The sequence below is a fragment of the Lathamus discolor genome, chromosome 2 (genome assembly GCF_037157495.1).
Source record: "Lathamus discolor isolate bLatDis1 chromosome 2, bLatDis1.hap1, whole genome shotgun sequence".
NCBI lineage: Eukaryota > Metazoa > Chordata > Aves > Psittaciformes > Psittacidae > Lathamus > Lathamus discolor.
In genome coordinates this window covers 121,458,187-121,476,927 of record NC_088885.1, presented here as the reverse complement: position 1 = coordinate 121,476,927, position 18,741 = coordinate 121,458,187, and the positions used below count along the sequence as shown (strand labels likewise).

The 18,741-nt window shown below is 40.2% G+C and overlaps 1 protein-coding gene across 1 annotated transcript in view; it reads left to right on the top strand.

Moving 5' to 3' along the window:
* The first annotated feature begins 646 nt into the window (after positions 1-646).
* Positions 647-18,741, top strand: part of NSMAF (neutral sphingomyelinase activation associated factor) — a 39,956-nt gene continuing 21,861 nt past the window's right edge. Inside the window, exons 1-8 of the mRNA XM_065668328.1 lie at positions 647-907; positions 11,874-11,963; positions 12,058-12,136; positions 12,227-12,294; positions 12,375-12,411; positions 14,058-14,108; positions 16,503-16,574; positions 18,672-18,719. Coding sequence (XP_065524400.1) covers positions 855-907; positions 11,874-11,963; positions 12,058-12,136; positions 12,227-12,294; positions 12,375-12,411; positions 14,058-14,108; positions 16,503-16,574; positions 18,672-18,719 — 498 coding nt within the window. The 5' untranslated portion in view covers positions 647-854. The remainder of the gene's footprint in view (positions 908-11,873; positions 11,964-12,057; positions 12,137-12,226; positions 12,295-12,374; positions 12,412-14,057; positions 14,109-16,502; positions 16,575-18,671; positions 18,720-18,741) is intronic.

The window sequence follows — 18,741 nt, the reverse complement described above, 5'->3', positions numbered from 1 at the left end:
GCACCTCCTCTGTAATTTTTTTTTTTTTACTTAGAAAAATGCAAATAGCAGTATTTTTCTACCTCACAAGAAAATACAACCTGTAAACACTATAAATTGTTCAAATACAATGGCAGCGATACAAACTAATGGATTTTATTTACCTCAGCCTCCCACAGAGGTTTTAAAAACTTGGCAGAACTTCACCTCTGCCACACACATTATGGGCTGAGGGAATCTCACTGCAATAGCATTATATTTACAATTTTTATTCAAACGCAATAAAACCGCAATAAATGGAGTCTTCCGCGATGCACTGAAGCGTGCGCTTCCCTCCGTAAGCATACGAGGCCGACTCTCGGCCAGGGCATCTCTGAGCCCCCAGGAGGGCCGCATTTCCATGCTCGGCCCACGCTGCCATGAGCAGCGGACACGAGTGGCATCTCCTGCCCGCCACAGTAAAAACAAACCGACAGAAGCCTTAAGGAAAGCGACGGATGGAGGGAGTGTGGTTGGGCACCGCGCTCCCGCGGGAGATGGGTCCCCCGCCAGGACCCCATGAGGCACCTCAGCAGTCCCGGCTCTGTCCCGGCCTCTGCCGGAGGCCCCGGAGGGCCGCAGAGACGCCGCAGCCCGGGCGAGGGCGCAGAGCCCTCGGCGCCCACTGACTTCCTTTCCCCAGCAGCTTGTGCCACCTTCCCCCGCCTCGTATAAACGGGGCGGGCGCCCCCGGCCGGGCCCGCCAGACCGGCTGCCTGCCTGCGGCCCCGGGCCGCCCGATCTCCCCGCCTCCCTGAGGCGAGGCGCGGCCCGGCCTGGCTCGGCCTAGCCTGGCCTGGCCTCCTGTGGCGGCGGTACCTCTGCCGGGCGGCTCCATGGCTTTCATCCGCAAGCGGCGGCTGGAGCGGGAGCTCTACTCCAAGGAGAGGTGAGCTGCCCTGCCCCGCCTCGGCCTTGGCCTCGCGGCGGGGGCACGGGGTGGGCACGCCGCCGTCTCCCTCAGCGCTTAGGGAGACCCGGGGCGCGGGGGCCCGGCGCAGCGCTGCGGGCGGCAGGGCTGCCAGCGGAGGGTCTGCCGGGACGGGGTCAGCGGCTGTACGGCGTGTGCTGCCCGTGTTGCTGACCGTGTTGTCACTGTTCGGACCAGCTGGCTAGTGATTCCCGAGAGTTAAGGCTCGGATAGGCCGTAGCATAGACCTGGGGAAATACGACTGCTGATCGCCTTTCATAAAGCGCATGCAAATAGCGTTTGTAGATTTCTGTTTATTTGTTTATTGTCAGTTGTGTTCGCGGCATGGAGTTAGAGCTCTGCTTTACTACGGGTGCAGTTTGTTTGTTTTGTTTTGTTTTTTGTTTTTTTTTCCGGAGCATTACAATCAGCGTATCGTTAGCCTTTAAATTACAGACTCTGTGCTGGCTCCTTAAAGTGTTAAATTCAATAGGCCATTCCTGCTTTCTGACTCTAATCTGTATTTTACGCTCCTGTGGCTAGCTGAACATACAAGAAAGGCTTCTCATGCATGCCCTAGTATATCCTGAATCGACTCTCTTATTTTTAGGTAGTGTCCAGCTGTTTTTGATGTGGCTTATGTATTTCTGGTTTGTCGTGAAGTTTAAAAACCCTTTCCTGTGATAGTATTGCCATGTTGGGAAATCCCTGAGGTGAGAGTGATAAGTCAGCCTGGGTCAGGCAGTGGAGGGACACGGGTGTCTTTTCTGGAGGGACCAAGACTCCCCCAGATGGCTCCCATTGCAGGTACCAGGAAGCCAGCAGGCACAGGACAAGAGAGACTTGTTGCTGTACAAGCCCTGTGCAAAATCCTGCTGCAGGTTTGCTGGTCACACAGTACTGCTTATTGTTGGTGAGAAAAGCACATGACAAAGAGCTTGGCTCACTTGTCAATATAATTTCTGATTCATAGCTATTTAGCCTGCAAAGCTACTGTAACTCTTGAAGTATTTTTGGAGTACAGACATCGGCTGGCTGCTGTGGTTTCAGTTGTGTATGAAGGGCTGCATGGAGAATGGACAAACTTCCTGTGCAGAAAGAAAAGAGAACAGTTTTTAATTTTGAAGTATAACAAGTATATAGAAAGTGAGAATACTAGCTGTGTTGCGGATTTAATGTAAATAGTCTCCTTTTTTTTTATTGAGAAGCTCAGAAGAAGCCAAAACTCGTCAGACTTGTCACAAAGAACTCAAATGGGAGCTTTGTCTCTTCTAAAAAGCCCTGAAAACAACCCCAACATAGCAATGTGTGTCAGCATTACTGATATGCAGTTATTGAAAGTCTCTAATGAGAAATGTTTTTGTTTGCTCATAGTTGGAAGCATTTTAGGATAATCTTATTTGAGTTTGTAATATGAGCACTTCATGAAAGTCTTGTTCTCATTTGCACTGGTAGCTTTTTCTATCTAAATATCTGCAATGTCATTTCTGTTTCTTCCACTTGCCGAACAGTTAATATCGGTGTAAAATAATTTTCTATATATTTTGTACCTTATATGAGGTATTTCACCATCCTTCTCTTCCTATGCTTTTCTGAATTGGGTTATCTTGAAAACAATTAAGTGATTTAAAAGATTTTGGGCTCTGAAGAGGCAAATGAGAGTATCAAATTTTGTCTCCTGTTTTCCTCATAGTTCTGCTTAAAACAACAGGAAAAAAAAATACCGACAAACCCAGCTCTTTATCATTTAATTGGAGGGGTAGCCTCAGAGAGCTTTTCTTTTTGCTTACTGCGTAACTGTTACACCATCTCCTGCTTCATAGCTTCTCATGATTTATGTAACCTTGGTGTAGGTACTTCCTAGTGAGATGACAAAGACTTCTTGAAACTTTGTGGCAACCGCATTTCTGGTGTGGTTGGTTGGTTTGTTTGTTGCTGCTACTGCAAAAATATAAGCTCTAAAAGTTCTGGTTAAGAGTACCATGAAACTTAGTAGGCAAAAGGTTAATCATCTTATGCAGTTGCTTTAGGGGAGAAGCAAGATCAGATTGGTTTTAAGTGATCTGAAAATATTACTTCCTCTTAACTAATTAGTTGAACTGCATTAATACCTGGTTACATAAACCTGCTTTTCTGTGTGCAGTTTTTTAGAAGAAAACAAGAAACTACTGAAATGTCCTGTGTGTGCACACTGAGAACAAGGAGCAGGTTTTACTTTACATTTAATTAAATAAATCCATGTCTCTACTGAGCAGGTTTTATTCTGGCAGGAATTTTCCCTTCAAATTCATCCATATCATGTATCTATTTCATCTGTGTTTATCACTGTTTTTGCCCAGGTGTTCAGGGTAAAGAAAGCTAAGATATGTCCCTCCATGTAAGTGGTGTGTGCACACTTACCCAATTTATTTAATACCTAAAATATTTAGCATTCATTAACAGGAATCCCTTTTTACAAATAATTGTAGTTGCAAAACTTGAAATTGAATGGTGTGGTGTTTGGCTCAGGAGGTTGTTGCTCTCTTTCTGAGTTCTTGGTTCTGTTGGTGGTTTGCCCAAACATGGCCTTGATACAGAGACTCTTTATAACAGTTCTGCAGTTTTGTCTTGCATGTTGATTGGCTTCCTGTTTGAGGGGTTTATCTCTTCTGCTGGGAACATCACTCACAAGAAGCAACCAATTGGAAGCACATGTAGGCCCTTGGATGGATCTTTTAGATGATGGTTGCTTCAGCATTTGGGTATTTTTGGGGAAATCTGTGGCCTTATCTTAATCTTTTGGGACAGAATATACATAATGAAGGCTTTTATTCAAATGTCAGCAAATGAGTCCTACAGCTTGTCTGTAGATACTTTGCTTTCGTTAGAAAGAGGTTTAATTTGAGAACTGGTTTTATACAGCTGTGGGCTGCCGCTGGATTGGGCTAGCATGCTTTTCATCCTTGGCAATGTCCTTCCATTATCAGGATTGTACTTCCCATATCATGTCAAATGATTGTGCAAGGTGTGTGTTGGATCAGTCACTTGACATCTTGTGTCCAAGTACATTTCCAGCATGCACTTTCCTGAAGTGATGGAAATAGTAATAATTCAAAGCAGGATCTGCGGGGTACTTTCTCCAGGTGGTATAAACAGGATTTTGCCAAGACACCAGTTCATGCACATTCATTCCTGTATCCAATTTGAACAAGTCCTGTGATTCAGTTGCTGAGTGACATTGGTATATAAAATGTGGGTTTCCTGGAGGTCTTATTTTGTTATTTTATGTCCCTCCCGCCATGTCATTGGATCTTAGATGTTTCTAAGATCTCTTTCAAACTGGAGTATAGAGGGACAGGCACATGGAGCAAAGTAACAGTAAAATTCTCAACTAGACTAAACCTGATACAATGCACTCTTTATTTGGAGGATATTCTTATGGCATCTTGGCAGGACTTGTAAACCCCAGGGTGTAGTTTGTAAAGTGTGATTCTCTTCGTTGCATACTCTGAACAATGCTAGGAATGTTTGGGTACCATTTGGATTTCCAAACCTTGTGTGTAGGGGATGACATCATAGGAGGTGAAGTTTTGCAGATGTTTTTCTGCTACTTAGTGTTGTGCCTAGTTTTCCTGAGTGTTTTGGGTGTGTTCTTGACTCATATTCATCAGCTCTTTTCTAAGTGGCAATTATATGGGAGCTTTTCGAAAAGGGCAAAAATAAACAAGTAATTTTCAACTTTGTATTTAGAAGAGAGCAACCAGAGTTCTTCAGTGCTTTGCTCATTTACCAGCCTTTCCCCCTGTCACTCTTATCTTCTGCTGTATAATAAGTTCTCTTTTTTTCTTGGCAAGGTACATGGCTTCTTTTTTTGTCTTCCCCTGAAGGTGCTTCTCAAACCAATACCAATTCACTTCGCAAGAAAATACCTTCCATACCACTTCCATAGAAATTTTTCAGATCTCCTTAGTATAATTTTTCTGGGACAATACATACAGGAATCTGAAATTAGTCTTTAAGCAAAAATATATTAGCATGCTTTAATTTACCTCTCCCCTTACGTGTAGGTGCTTGCTTACCTCTTGAGCTCAAACAGCTCCGTCATACACTATTAAAGGATTAATTAACTGTACTCCACCAGGTTCTGTATACTTCTAACACTGGGTGGGAATTGAAGATGTTTCAACATAAAATCTGTTAAAGCCTTCATGAGAATTATCCGGAGGAGGGTGTGGAGGTCTATGTGACAACATTATACTGATTATCCACTGCCCCACTCCTGCCCCCCCCCCAGCATACATCCCTAGACAGACAGACACAACAGTGACTGAACAGTCTTCCTTATGTTTCAGGCTTGGGAAGCTCTTATGTTCTTTAAAGTTATTTGCTGTGTGAATTGTTATAATAGAAAATGTTCCCTTACCTAGCATGTTGAATTGTATTGGTGGGAGAAAGCAAGGATTTACTGTTGAAGGTGGTGAGGCGCTAGAACAGGTTGCCCAAGGAAGCTGTGAATGCTCTGTTCCTGGAAGTCAGTGTTCAAGGCCTGGACACTCTGGACAGAGTCTTGGGTGACATGGTCTAGTCTGTGGTGACCCTGCCTGTGGCAGGGGTGTTGGAACGAGATGGTTTTAAGGTCCTTTCCAGCCCTAACTATTCTGTGATTCTGTGTTCTTCTTCCCCCCAGCCCCAGAGCTGCTGCTGCTGTTGGTTTTGAATACAGGGTTTGAATTACACCTGGTACATAACAGCCTAAGTTCCCTTCCACCCACTGTAAAGCTCAAGGTTTTGCCCTGGTGGCAGGGGTGATACCCATTCATTTCATCCTGGAAAGTGAAACTGCCTCTTTCTCAGTGTCTCTGACAGCAGAGCTGGCCACCTTGTTCTTGTCCCTGACCCCTTCATGTTGTACCGTCTCTGGTACTTCATGTTCCCTTCCATGGCCTGATTGAGGTTACTAAATCTGTGCAGAACTGTCCTAGAGGGAACTCCACAGCTCTGAAAAGAAGCTTGTGTTCTGTTCTGTTTGCTAATGTGGTAGGTTTTCCAATCAGAAGTGGATGGGCTCCTCAAGTGTAAGTAGTTTTTTGATTACAATTTGATGGGCCAGATTGGACCAGTGAGGCTACCCTTTCCACCCCACACTCCCCCCCCAACAGCCCCTTAAATTCCAATTTTCAAATTCACATGTATTAAGAAAATACAATCTTCTTAGACATCTTCTGAAAGCTTGTTTACTATTGGAGTGACTTTGAGGATAAAGACCAGACTGTTAAGAAGCTATATTATAAGGCATTAAGCATCTTTCAGACTCTTGCCCTTTATAGGTACTTTCATGAGATTTGAGCTTTCTTTGAAAATCTGGTCTAATTTCTCTTTTATTTTCATTGTCAAAATAATATTTTTTAAAATAGTCTAAAATGTCAAGCTCAATATACGAGAGAAAATGGTAAATGATCCCTGAAGACATAATGTGGCTTACTAACTTCAGTCTGTTGTGAGCCATTAAGACCACAAAATTTGTGAATATAAACCTGTGAAATATGTCTTTCTTAGGAGACCAGCATAAAAATATTCTGTAATACACATTAAGGTGTGAGCTTTATTGCTTATTTTAAAGGATTTTGTGTCAACAGATACTTGAGTTGCTTTCCAAAAGAAGATATAGCATGAACCTTCTCTAAGTAGATTTTTAATGAAGACTGGTTAAATTATTTATACTTGGCAATTTTCAAGTATGTTGGCTTATACATTTTGAAAATAGATTGAAATTAATCACTTGCTGATGATAAGAAAAATATCTCAAACTCAACCTCTTATATTTGCCTGAAACAATAGTTTCTGATATTTGGTATCAGAATTGACAAAATGATATTTGTGTTGTAGGAATACAAAGTTTGAGAACAACAGGCAAATGTAGAACATTCCTTTGGTTTTTCTTAAACCCTCAACTGTTTGTGTTAGTATTTGAAGAAAAAAAAAAAAACACCAAAACCACAAATAAAACAACAAAACAACCAGTTCTGTTTCTTGTTCTTGCTTATAATTTAAAAGGACAAAAAAAAATCTTTTTAATTTTAGATATGATAGTATTTTTTATATTTCCCAGTTAATACTTATGGTTTGCTTTTATATATAAATATAGATATATATGGGGTTTATCTGGGGGAGGGAGAGAAGGGGCCAATTGCATTATTGAAGTTGTTCTGTCATTCTCACTGGAAGACCAGTTTACCTGACTAATTGCTGAGGTTAAGAGAGGGTTGGGGGACTATGTCCTGGGGTCAGGCTTAAAGGCAAGAGAGGGTAGACTGGGAACAGACTTTCTTGGTCTTACTTGATTTGACACTGGCTTTGTGGTCCAGGCTATTTTTCCAGGACGGTGTGCAAGTCACAGGTTTACAATATGTGCTGTTAATTACTCAGCGCACGGAACACTGCAGCTCTTCAGTGGCTGAAAACCAAAATGCGGTTCTCAACTGTTACAGATTTAATCAGTTTCTCAGAGTGTATCATGCATTCTCCTCCTACTGTTATATGTTGGTTTTCTGGTTTGTTTCAATTTTGCAGGTTTTTTCCCTTCTGTCATGTGCGTAAGAATTCAATTACTCTTTTAGATCCACACTAAGCGTGCATACAGATTCCTGTTGTAGAGCTACATAGAAGTTGATAGTGTATAAATTTTGTATGTCAGTCATCTTGATATCACAAGTGTCTTTGGAATACCTTGTCTAAGCTTTTTGGAAGACAGCCTGAAGTCCAGCTGCTTAATTGCATGTTGAAGATCCCCACTGCTTTAATTGTATAGTTAATTGTGATTGATTTCCTAGTTTTTCAGACCTTCACAACAGTGTTCGCCTGCTCATGCAACATACCGGAGACTGATCAGTTCTCTTGCTATCTGTAAACACTTGTTAAACCTCCTGGCAAGCCTTAAGTATCATCTTTGTGTAGTGATGGTTCTCAAGAGGAACCCTGTTGATACAATAGCTATCAGTGGCTATATTTATTTACATGGAAGAAGTCTGTTCTGTGAAGATAAGAATCTCTGTCTGTATTCTAGTAACATCTGATGAAACTCTTACTTTTCCTTTTTTGACAACCCTGTGGATCATTAACACAGACAAATGAAATTTAAATACTTAAGCAATAAGAACTGAGATGAATTGAGAGATTCTAGAAGGTTATTCCAGAGATTCTGTTTCATAATCTCCGAAGTTCATAATTAGCAGTGACTTGAACTTGTCTATCTTTGCTAGCCAGTAGTTGAGATGCAATTCTGAAAATTTTTGTTCCACTTCTGGTATCATAACTAGAACTTGAAAACATATTTGTAGAAGTGAAGGTAAGAGGGACTATTCTCATGAACTTCAAAAGAAAACAGCGAGAGAAAAGGAGATGTGAAAAGCTCCAGGGAGATGGAACACACTGGCAGTAGCATGAAAAGGAGTTAAAGGTAGACTTGGTATGTGTATGCAAACAGTTGGACTCCAGGAAAAAGTATAGCAATATTTCTCCTTAACTAATGATATCTTTGATCATACATTCTTTTGTCCTGGTGAAGAAGGAGACATTTCAAATCATGTGGTTTGAGGGGTACGATACTTTATGGCCAAGAAAGGTGGATTTTTGAAAAGTGAATGTTTTGTGACAGGATCTTTGGACAGGCTGTAATTTCATCCCAGTTGCAATGGGTGCTTGAGTAGAGATAGGTGATTGTACTTGTGGAGATTTGGTGTCTGGCTCTGCCTGCAGAAGTGACTCAGCCTGAAAATACAGGAAAATGTGGCTAGAGTAAATGGACTTGCAAGTAGGAGAGTAGCAATAAGCACAGAAATGCTTGTAAGAGACTGCAGGACCACCTGGAAGGCTCTGTGGAGAACGTGGCGGGGTGAAGATAAAAATGTGGAAAATGTACTTGACCTATATGACATACAGTGTTTGGAGAAAGTGCTTTAACAGCTGCCAGCAGTACAACCCTTTCTCATAGACGGCAAAGCAGAGATCAGAAAGTGGTCATGAGATTAGGGCACAGGTCGCTGGTCTCCAGCAAGGAGCTTTAACTGAATACTGTAGTAGTCATATGGGAGAGACACAGTCTAACAGCAAAAGGGTAAACTGGATGCTGCTACTAAATACTGTATTTAAAAGGGAAGAAACCTGTAATTTTCCACAGTACCTACTTAGCCTATGTGAAGAGATTATCTTGAGTTTTTGCTTGTGTGTTGTGTTTTTCATGAAAGCATCTGATTCAGCAGGAGTGAGGAGTATGCCAGGTAAAGTGTACCTCAGATCCTTCCCAATAGCTCACAGCTTCTGCTTTTGGGAAGGTGAATTGGTGGATAATGTGTTGAATATAAAGATACAGTAGTTTCTGGGGGTTGGTTATCCTGAAAACTTTGAAAAGGAGCTCTAGCTTTATGTATTTTGGTTTATGTAAGCATGTTGTAGTTACTGTGAATAACAGACGCAATGTTTTGATCTAAACATGACTTGAATAGGTGGATTTCTCGCATTAACCAAACACTTAAAAGGGAAGTCTATTAACTACCAGTGCGGCCAACTTGTGGATTTGGAAAGAATATAAAAATGTAGGGAGTTTGTCAAAAGAATGGGTGGAGACAAAGGAAAGTGACCAAGAATGAAGAACTTCAGAAATTAGTTCTGTTGACCAGGTGTTATCTTGGAAGTTACCAGTTTCCTTGGAAGAAAAATTGTGTGCCCATAAAAGTCATTGCTGTGAAGCTGATTGTTCCCTGTGTCAATAGTGTCTGTTCCCTGATAGAGTAGAAGTATATATATATATACACACACATATATATATATAAATATTTATATATATTTCATATATGTTTATATATATGTAAATGTACCATAGTGTATTGTATATTTACACTATACACTACATATATAAAAATATATATGTATTTCAAATAAATTTGGATATTACCTTTGTTCCTAGCCTTTTTTTATTTAAATATTTTGGCTTGTGCCTAATAAGCTGATTTTATATACTTATACCAGAAAGAAAAACATTCTGATGGTGTATTTCTCTTTGTATATCATAACATAGCTTTATTAAATAGCTTTAAATCAAAATGTGATACTATTTGCTGGATCTGAGTTTGCAAAATCCCCAAAATTTTAAGTTTATCCCACATGATTTCAACTGTGTGATGTGTTGAAAAATGGGATGTTATGGTAACTGTGTGGAACATGCTATGGTTTCATACTCCTCTTCCCCCTTAGCTTATAGACTATTTCCACCTCCTGTTTTAGCTTCCTGAAGGTGAGTGAGCAAAATAAACATGAAAAGAACAATTTGGCCCCTTCAAAATCCCCAAGGCCTCAGAAATTTAGAAATTCAGTTTACACCTGTTTATAAGACATGCTTTCATAGGTGGCAGGAATTTTGAAGAACAGACTTTGGTGAGAAATAGAAGGCAGCTGAAGTTAAGTCTTTTGAGAAAGGATTATGTGAAGGCATAGCCCCTGTAGCCCTACAGGAAACCGGAGATACTCACGAACCTTACAATAACAGCAGCTGGGGTAACGGCTGAAGAGACTGAGGTTCATGGTGAATTTTCTGAAGGAGTTTTGTATGGCATATGTTTTGTAACATTATAACATAATTTGTTTCTTAATGGCATCGTAAAATACCTGTTTTCAAGAAAGAAGAGGTAAAGACAATGCCAATTTGAAAAAGCAGCAGAGCATTAGTACAGAGTGTCTTGGACACACAAGCAGTTTTGAGTATATTGACCCACTGTTACTTGTATTTACAGTAAACCTTTATTGTTGTGTTCTGTTTGATATAAGTCACAACGCAAATCTTGGTTGAACAAGATGTATTTTCCAATAACTCCGTTTTTTCTATTATGAAATATGCTTTCTTAACAAGCAGGCTATTAAGCACATTCAGTTCATTTTGTGAACTTTTGATATCTTTACTGCTGTTTGACTACTGCTCTGGGGACATTTGATGTTTATTAGCATTGTCATGGGCATTTCTTGTGGAGCACATCATGAACACAGTACAAAAAGCTGAAAGAGTGGATGTGAGTAACTGCTAAGAACTTCTGCTGATCATGCCACCGCTGCACTCAAACAAGCTGGTTGCTTCCAACTGAAGTGATAGATGCTTCTGGTCCTCCTTCTGTGCCAATACACACTGCACTCCCCACAGCTGAAAACATAGGTGACCCTGTGTTCACCCTGTTAGTATTGTTGGTGTGTTTTAATCACTTGCAGCAGTTTTTTAAATCAAGTCATTAGAGAACACAGTTTCTTGTTGTATTTAATCTAGCCTATTTGTGTTTACCTTCTACCATGCATTTACCTCCTCCTTACTATGATCCTGCAGTTAAATACTTTAGGAGATTTGAGAGGTTTTATTGTTATTATTTGTTGTTGTTGGAGTTTCTTGTCTAATGGATTAGTCCATAAATTTAATCTTCCTGTGGGGTTGAAGAAGCACTGGTACAGAGGAAGTGCAGAAATGTGGTTACAGAGAAAGGTATTGTTTCCTCAGAGGGTATCCATTGAGTGGCTCAGCCAATGTAATTTGTCTTTGCTTCAGAAAGATCTGATCTCCTCCATTCCAAGCAGTTAGTTCCTGCCTCTCCTTTTGTGTTACTGCATATTTTGACAGGCATATGCTGATCGGGGCTAAACTAGTGTTTAATGGGTGGAAAGCCTGGCCGTGTTAGGGCAGTTCCCACCTAAGACATATGAACAGAATCAAATACCTAACTTTATATATGTTGGAAGAGCATCAGTCAGTCTTCCTCATGCATATACAAATTTTCCATATGGTTTTGTTGTTTTAAAAAGTTAATTCATTTTGGGGGGATGTGGCACAGCACAGAAGTTGGTGAAGACTTCCCAAACACTTTATAGAATTTCTTGAGAACTGTAACTGTTACAGTGTTTTCTTTTTGATTAAATATTTTTTATTTATTTGTAGGTTTTCACTGCTTCTTCTTAACCTGGAAGAATATTACTTTGAACAGCACACAGCTAATCATATTAAAAATAAAGGTTGCAGAGATGAAAGGTACCAAACTCTTAGTACCATTTAGTAGAGTTGTTTTAGTCTTGTGGATCTCTAACACATACACAACTACTTTCTTTTTTATTATTCCTTTTAGAAAATTCAGAGGGTCTCTAAAAATCTGTTCGAAGTCAATAATTTTTGAACCTGATGACAGTGTCCAACCTATTATAAAGGTAAGCAGTGTGAACTTAATAACTTTTTGGTAATTTAAGATTCTCTTTATAAAGCTTTTAAGAGGTATGTATTTTTATAACTTGCTGCAGATACCACTGAGAGACTGCATTAGTATAAGAGCCCTAGAAGATAATGAAGCAAAGAACCCTTTCACACAGTACGTGAATTTGAGTTACATATTTAACTCCTTTAAAAGGTGAAATTACCATCACTTCAATTATCTTATTTACATTCTAGGGATACATCTGGAGGGATTTCTGTTGTATGTAATCAGGTAAGAACTGCATATAACAGATTCTTGATATATAAATGAGCAAGGTTATGTTCTTTAATGGTGTCTTCCTCAAAGCTGGTGTCTTTCTCAAAGCTGGAGTCTTAGGGTGGGGGGTTAACTGGAAACAAAACTAATTAGTGTCAAAAGCTTAGCATTAATGTGAAGCTGTTGATGCTGAGAATATTAAACTGTTAATGACTTCATTAAGCCATTAATTTGATAAAGTGAATTTCTCACACTGTGCATTTTATAACGGTGCTTAGGGCAATTTTAGAATTTAATGAAAAAGGAGAATAGACTGAAATAAAACTGGTTATTAATCATCTTTGGTCTTGCTATATTGCTTTCTTTTCCTTCATGCAGCGTGTAGTGGTAATGGCAAAGCCATCTTGATCCTTGCATTTCAGCGTTATGGAAACATTGGACTGTGCTGTATGTCCACAAAATAATTTTTTGTAGCTGTCGTGAAATACTGGGTTGAAGCTTCAATCATAAGTTGAGATTAATTTGGATATGTTCATACTTAACCAAGTGAATATACTTCAAACTTTGATAAATAGCAGCTGATAGGTTTTCCAAAGCTATACAAGTTTCCAAAAACTGTTCATGTTTTCATTTCAGGAAAGAACAGAGATGAGGTGGGAAATATCCTTATAAATATTCAAGCATCTTTGTAAAATCTGTCTTTAGCAATATCTAAAATTGATAGCTTTTCTTAGTTAAGCACTGCTGCAGTCAAAAATGAACTCAAGCATTTATTATTATCCATACTGGAGAAGTTTGTGGACCATGTTAAAGTATTAGTTATATTTAATTTCATCTTGAAACTGCTTCTGTGAAGGGTATTGTGTAGTCAAGGTTTCTTGTGTTGCCATTTTTTTGTGTATCGAGTATATTTAGAGAAGGCATTTCCCATATGAAGACATGCTAAGAAACTTAGGGCTGTTCAGCCTGGGGAATAGGAGGCTGCGTGGAGACCTCATAGCAGCCTTCCAGTATCTGAAGGGGGCCTGTAAGGATACCGGAGAGGGACTCTTCATCAGGGACTGTAGTGACAGGACAAGGGGTAATGGGTTTAAACTAGAACAGGAGAAGTTCAGTTTAGATACAAGGAAGAAATTCTTCACTGTGAGGGTTGTGAGGCACTGGAACAAGTTGGCCAGAGAAGTGGTAAATGGCAGCTTTCAAGGCCAGGCTGGACAGAGCCTTGACTGACATTGTCTAGTGTGAGGTGTCCCTGCTCATAGCAGGGGGGTTGGAACTAGATGATCTTAATGTGCTTTCTGATCTTAATGTGCTTTCCAACCCTAAGCATTCTATGAGTCTATGTAAGTAAGTAAGCCTCAACTAAATTGGACACTTGCCCCCTTTGCAGTTAACTGCCATAAACTAGATGATCTTAACACTAGATGATCATAAAACTAGATGATCATAGCTAAAGGATCTTAAGGTCCTTTCCAACCCTAATTATTCTATGATTCTATAAAAGGTCATTGTTTTTCTGCAGTTTCTCTGGGGTAGCTAAAGCAAGACACTGAAACCCAGTGTTTGCTTGCTTAAGCAGCATTCCTAGCTTTGCATTTGTCAGTACTTCTGATTTTATTATTTTTTAAGGACTGAAACTGTAACATTTCTTACTCTTCCAGGTTTTTCTCATTAAAGAAAGAAACATCATTGCACCCTATAAAACAGTAAGAGTGAGTATATATATTTTTTCCTATTCTTAGCAAACTAATGTTTTGCAAGAATTTATGTTCTCATTTCTGAAAGAGTAAGATAATTATTGTTTGAGGAATATAACAATAAAGCTTTTAAAAAAGGTAATTGCACATATTGATAAAACAAGTGTCTGAATTCTTTAATGGGTTTGTGATATTTCTTGGAGTGCAGACTTTACATTTGCTATTCGCCTTGATGTGCAGCTCTGAGCTCAAGAGTCAGAGCTGGCAGGTAATATTCAGTGGATGCTGTATCTGGGATAAATGGCAGCTTCTCAGTTTTGCTTACACCTGAGATGCGAGATTGCTAATTGATTTCCCAGCTGGGTGCTTCACAGTTGAAAGAAATGGCAGATGAAGCTGCTCACAGCAGAAATCAGAGCTTGCTTCTGGTTGCATTCTGCTGATGGGTTGGCTCTGCTCTGATTCTGAGCCTGGATGCTGTAAGGCATAGAACTAAGAGTTTTTCAGCTGGAGTATGCAATGTCTTAACACACAAACACAAAATGAAAACGCAGGGTCATTAAACACCATGTTTGCCCAAGAATTGAAACACACAGAATTGTGTTTCTCTCTTGTTCAAGTAAAAAATATCAAGGGTGATGGAATCCATAAATTTGCATTACTGTAATGAACAACAAAGAGGCAATGGATTATCTCTGTTCTTTCAGCAACTGCTTTAGATTGGTTTTGTGACTAGATCTGTCTCTAAACTAGGATTTTTAAATGTTTTTGTTTCTTTGCTTGCTTTATGCCATTAATTCATCATGTTTTGAACACGTTTTCTCTTCTAGTTGTTCTATTTTCTGTTTTGCCTCCATGTGCAAGATCTATTAAGTATACAAATGTCATGGTGCCAACACAGTGAAAAAGAAAAGTTGAAAGGGCTGTTTTGAAGACTTTTCACATTATTTTCCTCTAAGTCAGATTCAGGCCTACCTAAAACATTCCTGACAGTAAACCATTACAATTTACTTCACAAAAGTTCACGAAAGTTTGCCTTCAGTAATTTCAGATTTATTTTTTTTTTCTGTTACTCATAAAAAATTTCTGTTTGAATTGTTGCCAGTTCCGGATATGTCACTAAGTGCTGAGATTTGGTAGTACGTTTTATCTTCCACGTCTTGCATTGGTTGTTTCCGATCAATTACAAAATACTGAGCTATTGTCTTTGCATATGACTGGAAGGCTACAGAGAACCACTCACAAAAGCTTTTACCTTGTTGGCTGTAAGCAATCCTTGTATACCCTCCTCTGGGTTTTCTGAGAGTCATGCTTTCCATGATGACACAAAATGGTGCTCTGGGTGAAATGTTAAAAGCGTTTTATCTAGGTTGCTACTGAATTTCATGACTCCCTTTACTCCATCTCTATTTGCTTCCTGAAGCATGCTTTCCTCCTGGGTTTCTGTCAGTTCAACTAGATCATACATTATACTGAAGATAATACATTATACTGAAGATCATAGAGGTTTTCATGTCTTCTTTCCTTCAATTTTAAATTAATCCCATCATATCCACTGATCAATGTCTTGATGTAGTCTTACTTATATATTTTTTTTATTTTATTTTTTTTAGTTTAGCCTGAGAAATTACAAAACCCTCCAGAAATGTGTTGATACAGTCTTATACTACATTCAGGGGTCACCAAGAGATCTCACCACCTTTGCTAAATATGAGCTATGTGTAAGAGATCAATTGATCCACTGATCAGTGCACATACTTTTAACATATTACAGTCTAAACCAGAAATATGTGTTACAAAACAACATTTAAGAAAGCTGGAAAAACTTTGCAGGGGAAAATGAGTATGCCACATATACTGGGTGATGTGTTAGGTTTTGATTAGTGACTAGTCACAACAGGTTGTAATTGGATTTGTGATCTTTTCAGCTCAAAACTATTTATGTAGAGGAGAATGGTAACTTTTATAGCCTAGTCTTTAAAGATTTGATGGTCTAGTATCTTTTGTCTAAAAGATACACAGTAACTGGCTTAATGTAACATGTTATTTAGTAGTTCTATATTTACATGTGTTTACCTGATATTAAAATAGAGCAGATACTAGGCCTACATTTACTGATGTTTATACTACATTTATCTGTTCACTTCAAAGCTGTTATGTTGCACTGTATAAAATAACAGACTAAATACTGCACAAAGAGCTTATTACGGGGAAGATATATTTGTAAAGAAAAAAAAATCAGGTTAAACATCTGCCTTTGGAATGTTTCAGGTATACTGCAACCTTTGATAGCATACTTTGACCAGGTTTTAGAGTATTTTGATTTTAATCTTTTATTTATTTATTTACTTACTTACTTATTGAGCTTTATTTTAAACTCATTTGTGGTAAATGTACTTTTGGTTTTAGGGTAGAACAGAACACTTATTCCAACTGGATGTTGCTGGAAAGCTAGGAGATGTTGTGCAAACTCTGCATCAGGTATGTGGTTATTTATAATATATATAACTGAATGACTTCTTTGCCTCGGTCTTCACTGGCAAATGCTCTGACTGCACCACCCAGTTCTTAGAAGGCAGACGCAGGGACTGTGAGAATGAAGACCTTGGGCCCACTGTAGGAGAGGATCTGGTTCGAGACCATCTTCAAAATCTGAACGCGCACAAGTCTGTGGGACCTGATGGAATCCATCCGCGGGTCCTGAAGGAGCTGGCAAATGAAGTTGCTAAGCCACTGGCCATCATATTTGAAAAATCATGGCAGTCAGGTGAAGTTCCCGACGACTGGAAAAAGGGAAATATAACCCCCATTTTCAAGAAGGGGAAAATGGAAGACCCGGGGAATTACAGACCAGTCAGTCTCACCTCTGTGCCTGGTAAAATCTTGGAGCACATTCTCCTGGAAGGCATGCTAAGGCACATGAAAAACAACAAGGTGCTTGGTGACAGCCAGCATGGCTTCACTAAGGGGAAATCCTGCCTGACCAATTTGGTGGCCTTCTATGATGCAGCTACAGAATTGATGGATAAGGGTAAAGCAGTTGATGTCATCTACCTGGACTTGTGCAAAGCGTTTGACACTGTCCCACACGACATCCTCCTCTCTAAATTGGAGAGACATCAGTTTGATGGATGGACCACTCGGCGGATAAAGAACTGGCTGGACGGCCGCACACAAAGAGTTGTGGTCAATGGCTCGATGTCCGGCTGGAGACTGGTAGTGAGTGGTGTCCCTCAGGGATCGGTGTTGGGACTGGTTTTGTTTAACATCTTTGTCGCTGACATGGACAGTGGGATTGAGTGTGCCCTCAGCAAGTTTGCCGATGACACCAAGCTGTGTGGTTCGGTTGATACACTGGAGGGAAGTGATGCCATCCAGAGGGACCTTGACACGCTTGTAAGGTGGGCTGATGTCAACCTTATGAAGTTCAACCACAACAAGTGCAAGGTGCTACACCTGGGTCGGAGCAATCCCAGGCACAGCTACAGACTGGGCAAAGAAGAGATTCAGAGCGGCCCTGCAGAGAAGGACTTGGGGGTGTTGGTCAATGAGAAAATGAACATGAGCTGGCTTCAGTGTGCGCTCGCAGCCCAGAAAGCCAACCGTATCCTGGGCTGCATCAAAAGGAGCGTGACCAGCAGGTCGAAGGAGGTGATCCTGCCCCTCTACTCTGCTCTTGTGAGACCTCACCTGGAGTATTGTGTGCAGTTCTGGTGTCCTCAACATAAAAAGGACATGGAACTGCTGGAACAAGTCCAGAGGAGGGCCACGAGGATGATCAGGGGACTGGAGCACCTCCCTTATGAAGACAGGCTGAGAAAGTTGGGGCTGTTCAGCCTGGAGAAGAGAAGGCTGCGTGGAGACCTAATAGCAGCCTTCCAGTACCTGAAGGGGGCCTATAGGGATGCTGGGGAGGGACTCTCTTAGTCAGGGACTGTAGTGACAGGACAAGGGGTAACGGGTTAAAACTGAAACAGGGGAAGTTTAAATTGGATATAAGGAGGAAATTCTTTCCTGTTAGGGTGGTGAGGCAATGGAATGGGTTGCCCAGGGAGGTTGTGAGTGCTCCATCCCTGGCGGTGTTCAAGGCCAGGTTGGATGAAGCCTTGTGTGGGATGGTTTAGTGTGAGGTGTCCCTGCCCATGGCATGGGGGTTGGAACTGGATGATCTTGAGGTCCTTTCCAACCCTAACTATTCTATGATTCTATGATTCTATGATTTGATATTACTAAACGCTTTATTACAGCTTTTTTTTTTTTGTCTTTTAATATTTAATGGAGAGCTTTCTTTACTCTCAAGGTGAAAACCTTGGTGAATCTTTTTAAAATGTAGCAGTTGAACACAGCATCTAGTTCTGACAGCTGTTGTAAGCTACTTGTATTAGCTTTTACTATGCAGGATGGTAGTATACAGACACAGTAATAACATGACAGTAGCAATGAACAAGCATGTCCTGCTTTAAAAAGAAATAATAATAGCTCTCTTAGTACTCTGACCCCAAGAATGCTCAAAGCCCCCCTAGTTTCTATTGGCTTCTGAGCTGTGTAGCTGTTCACTTACAGCTCATTTTTCTTCAGCTTTACAGGGCTTCTTGTCTAGATAAGATGGGAGATCAGGCTGCCATGGTAAGTATCTGATTATTCCTGA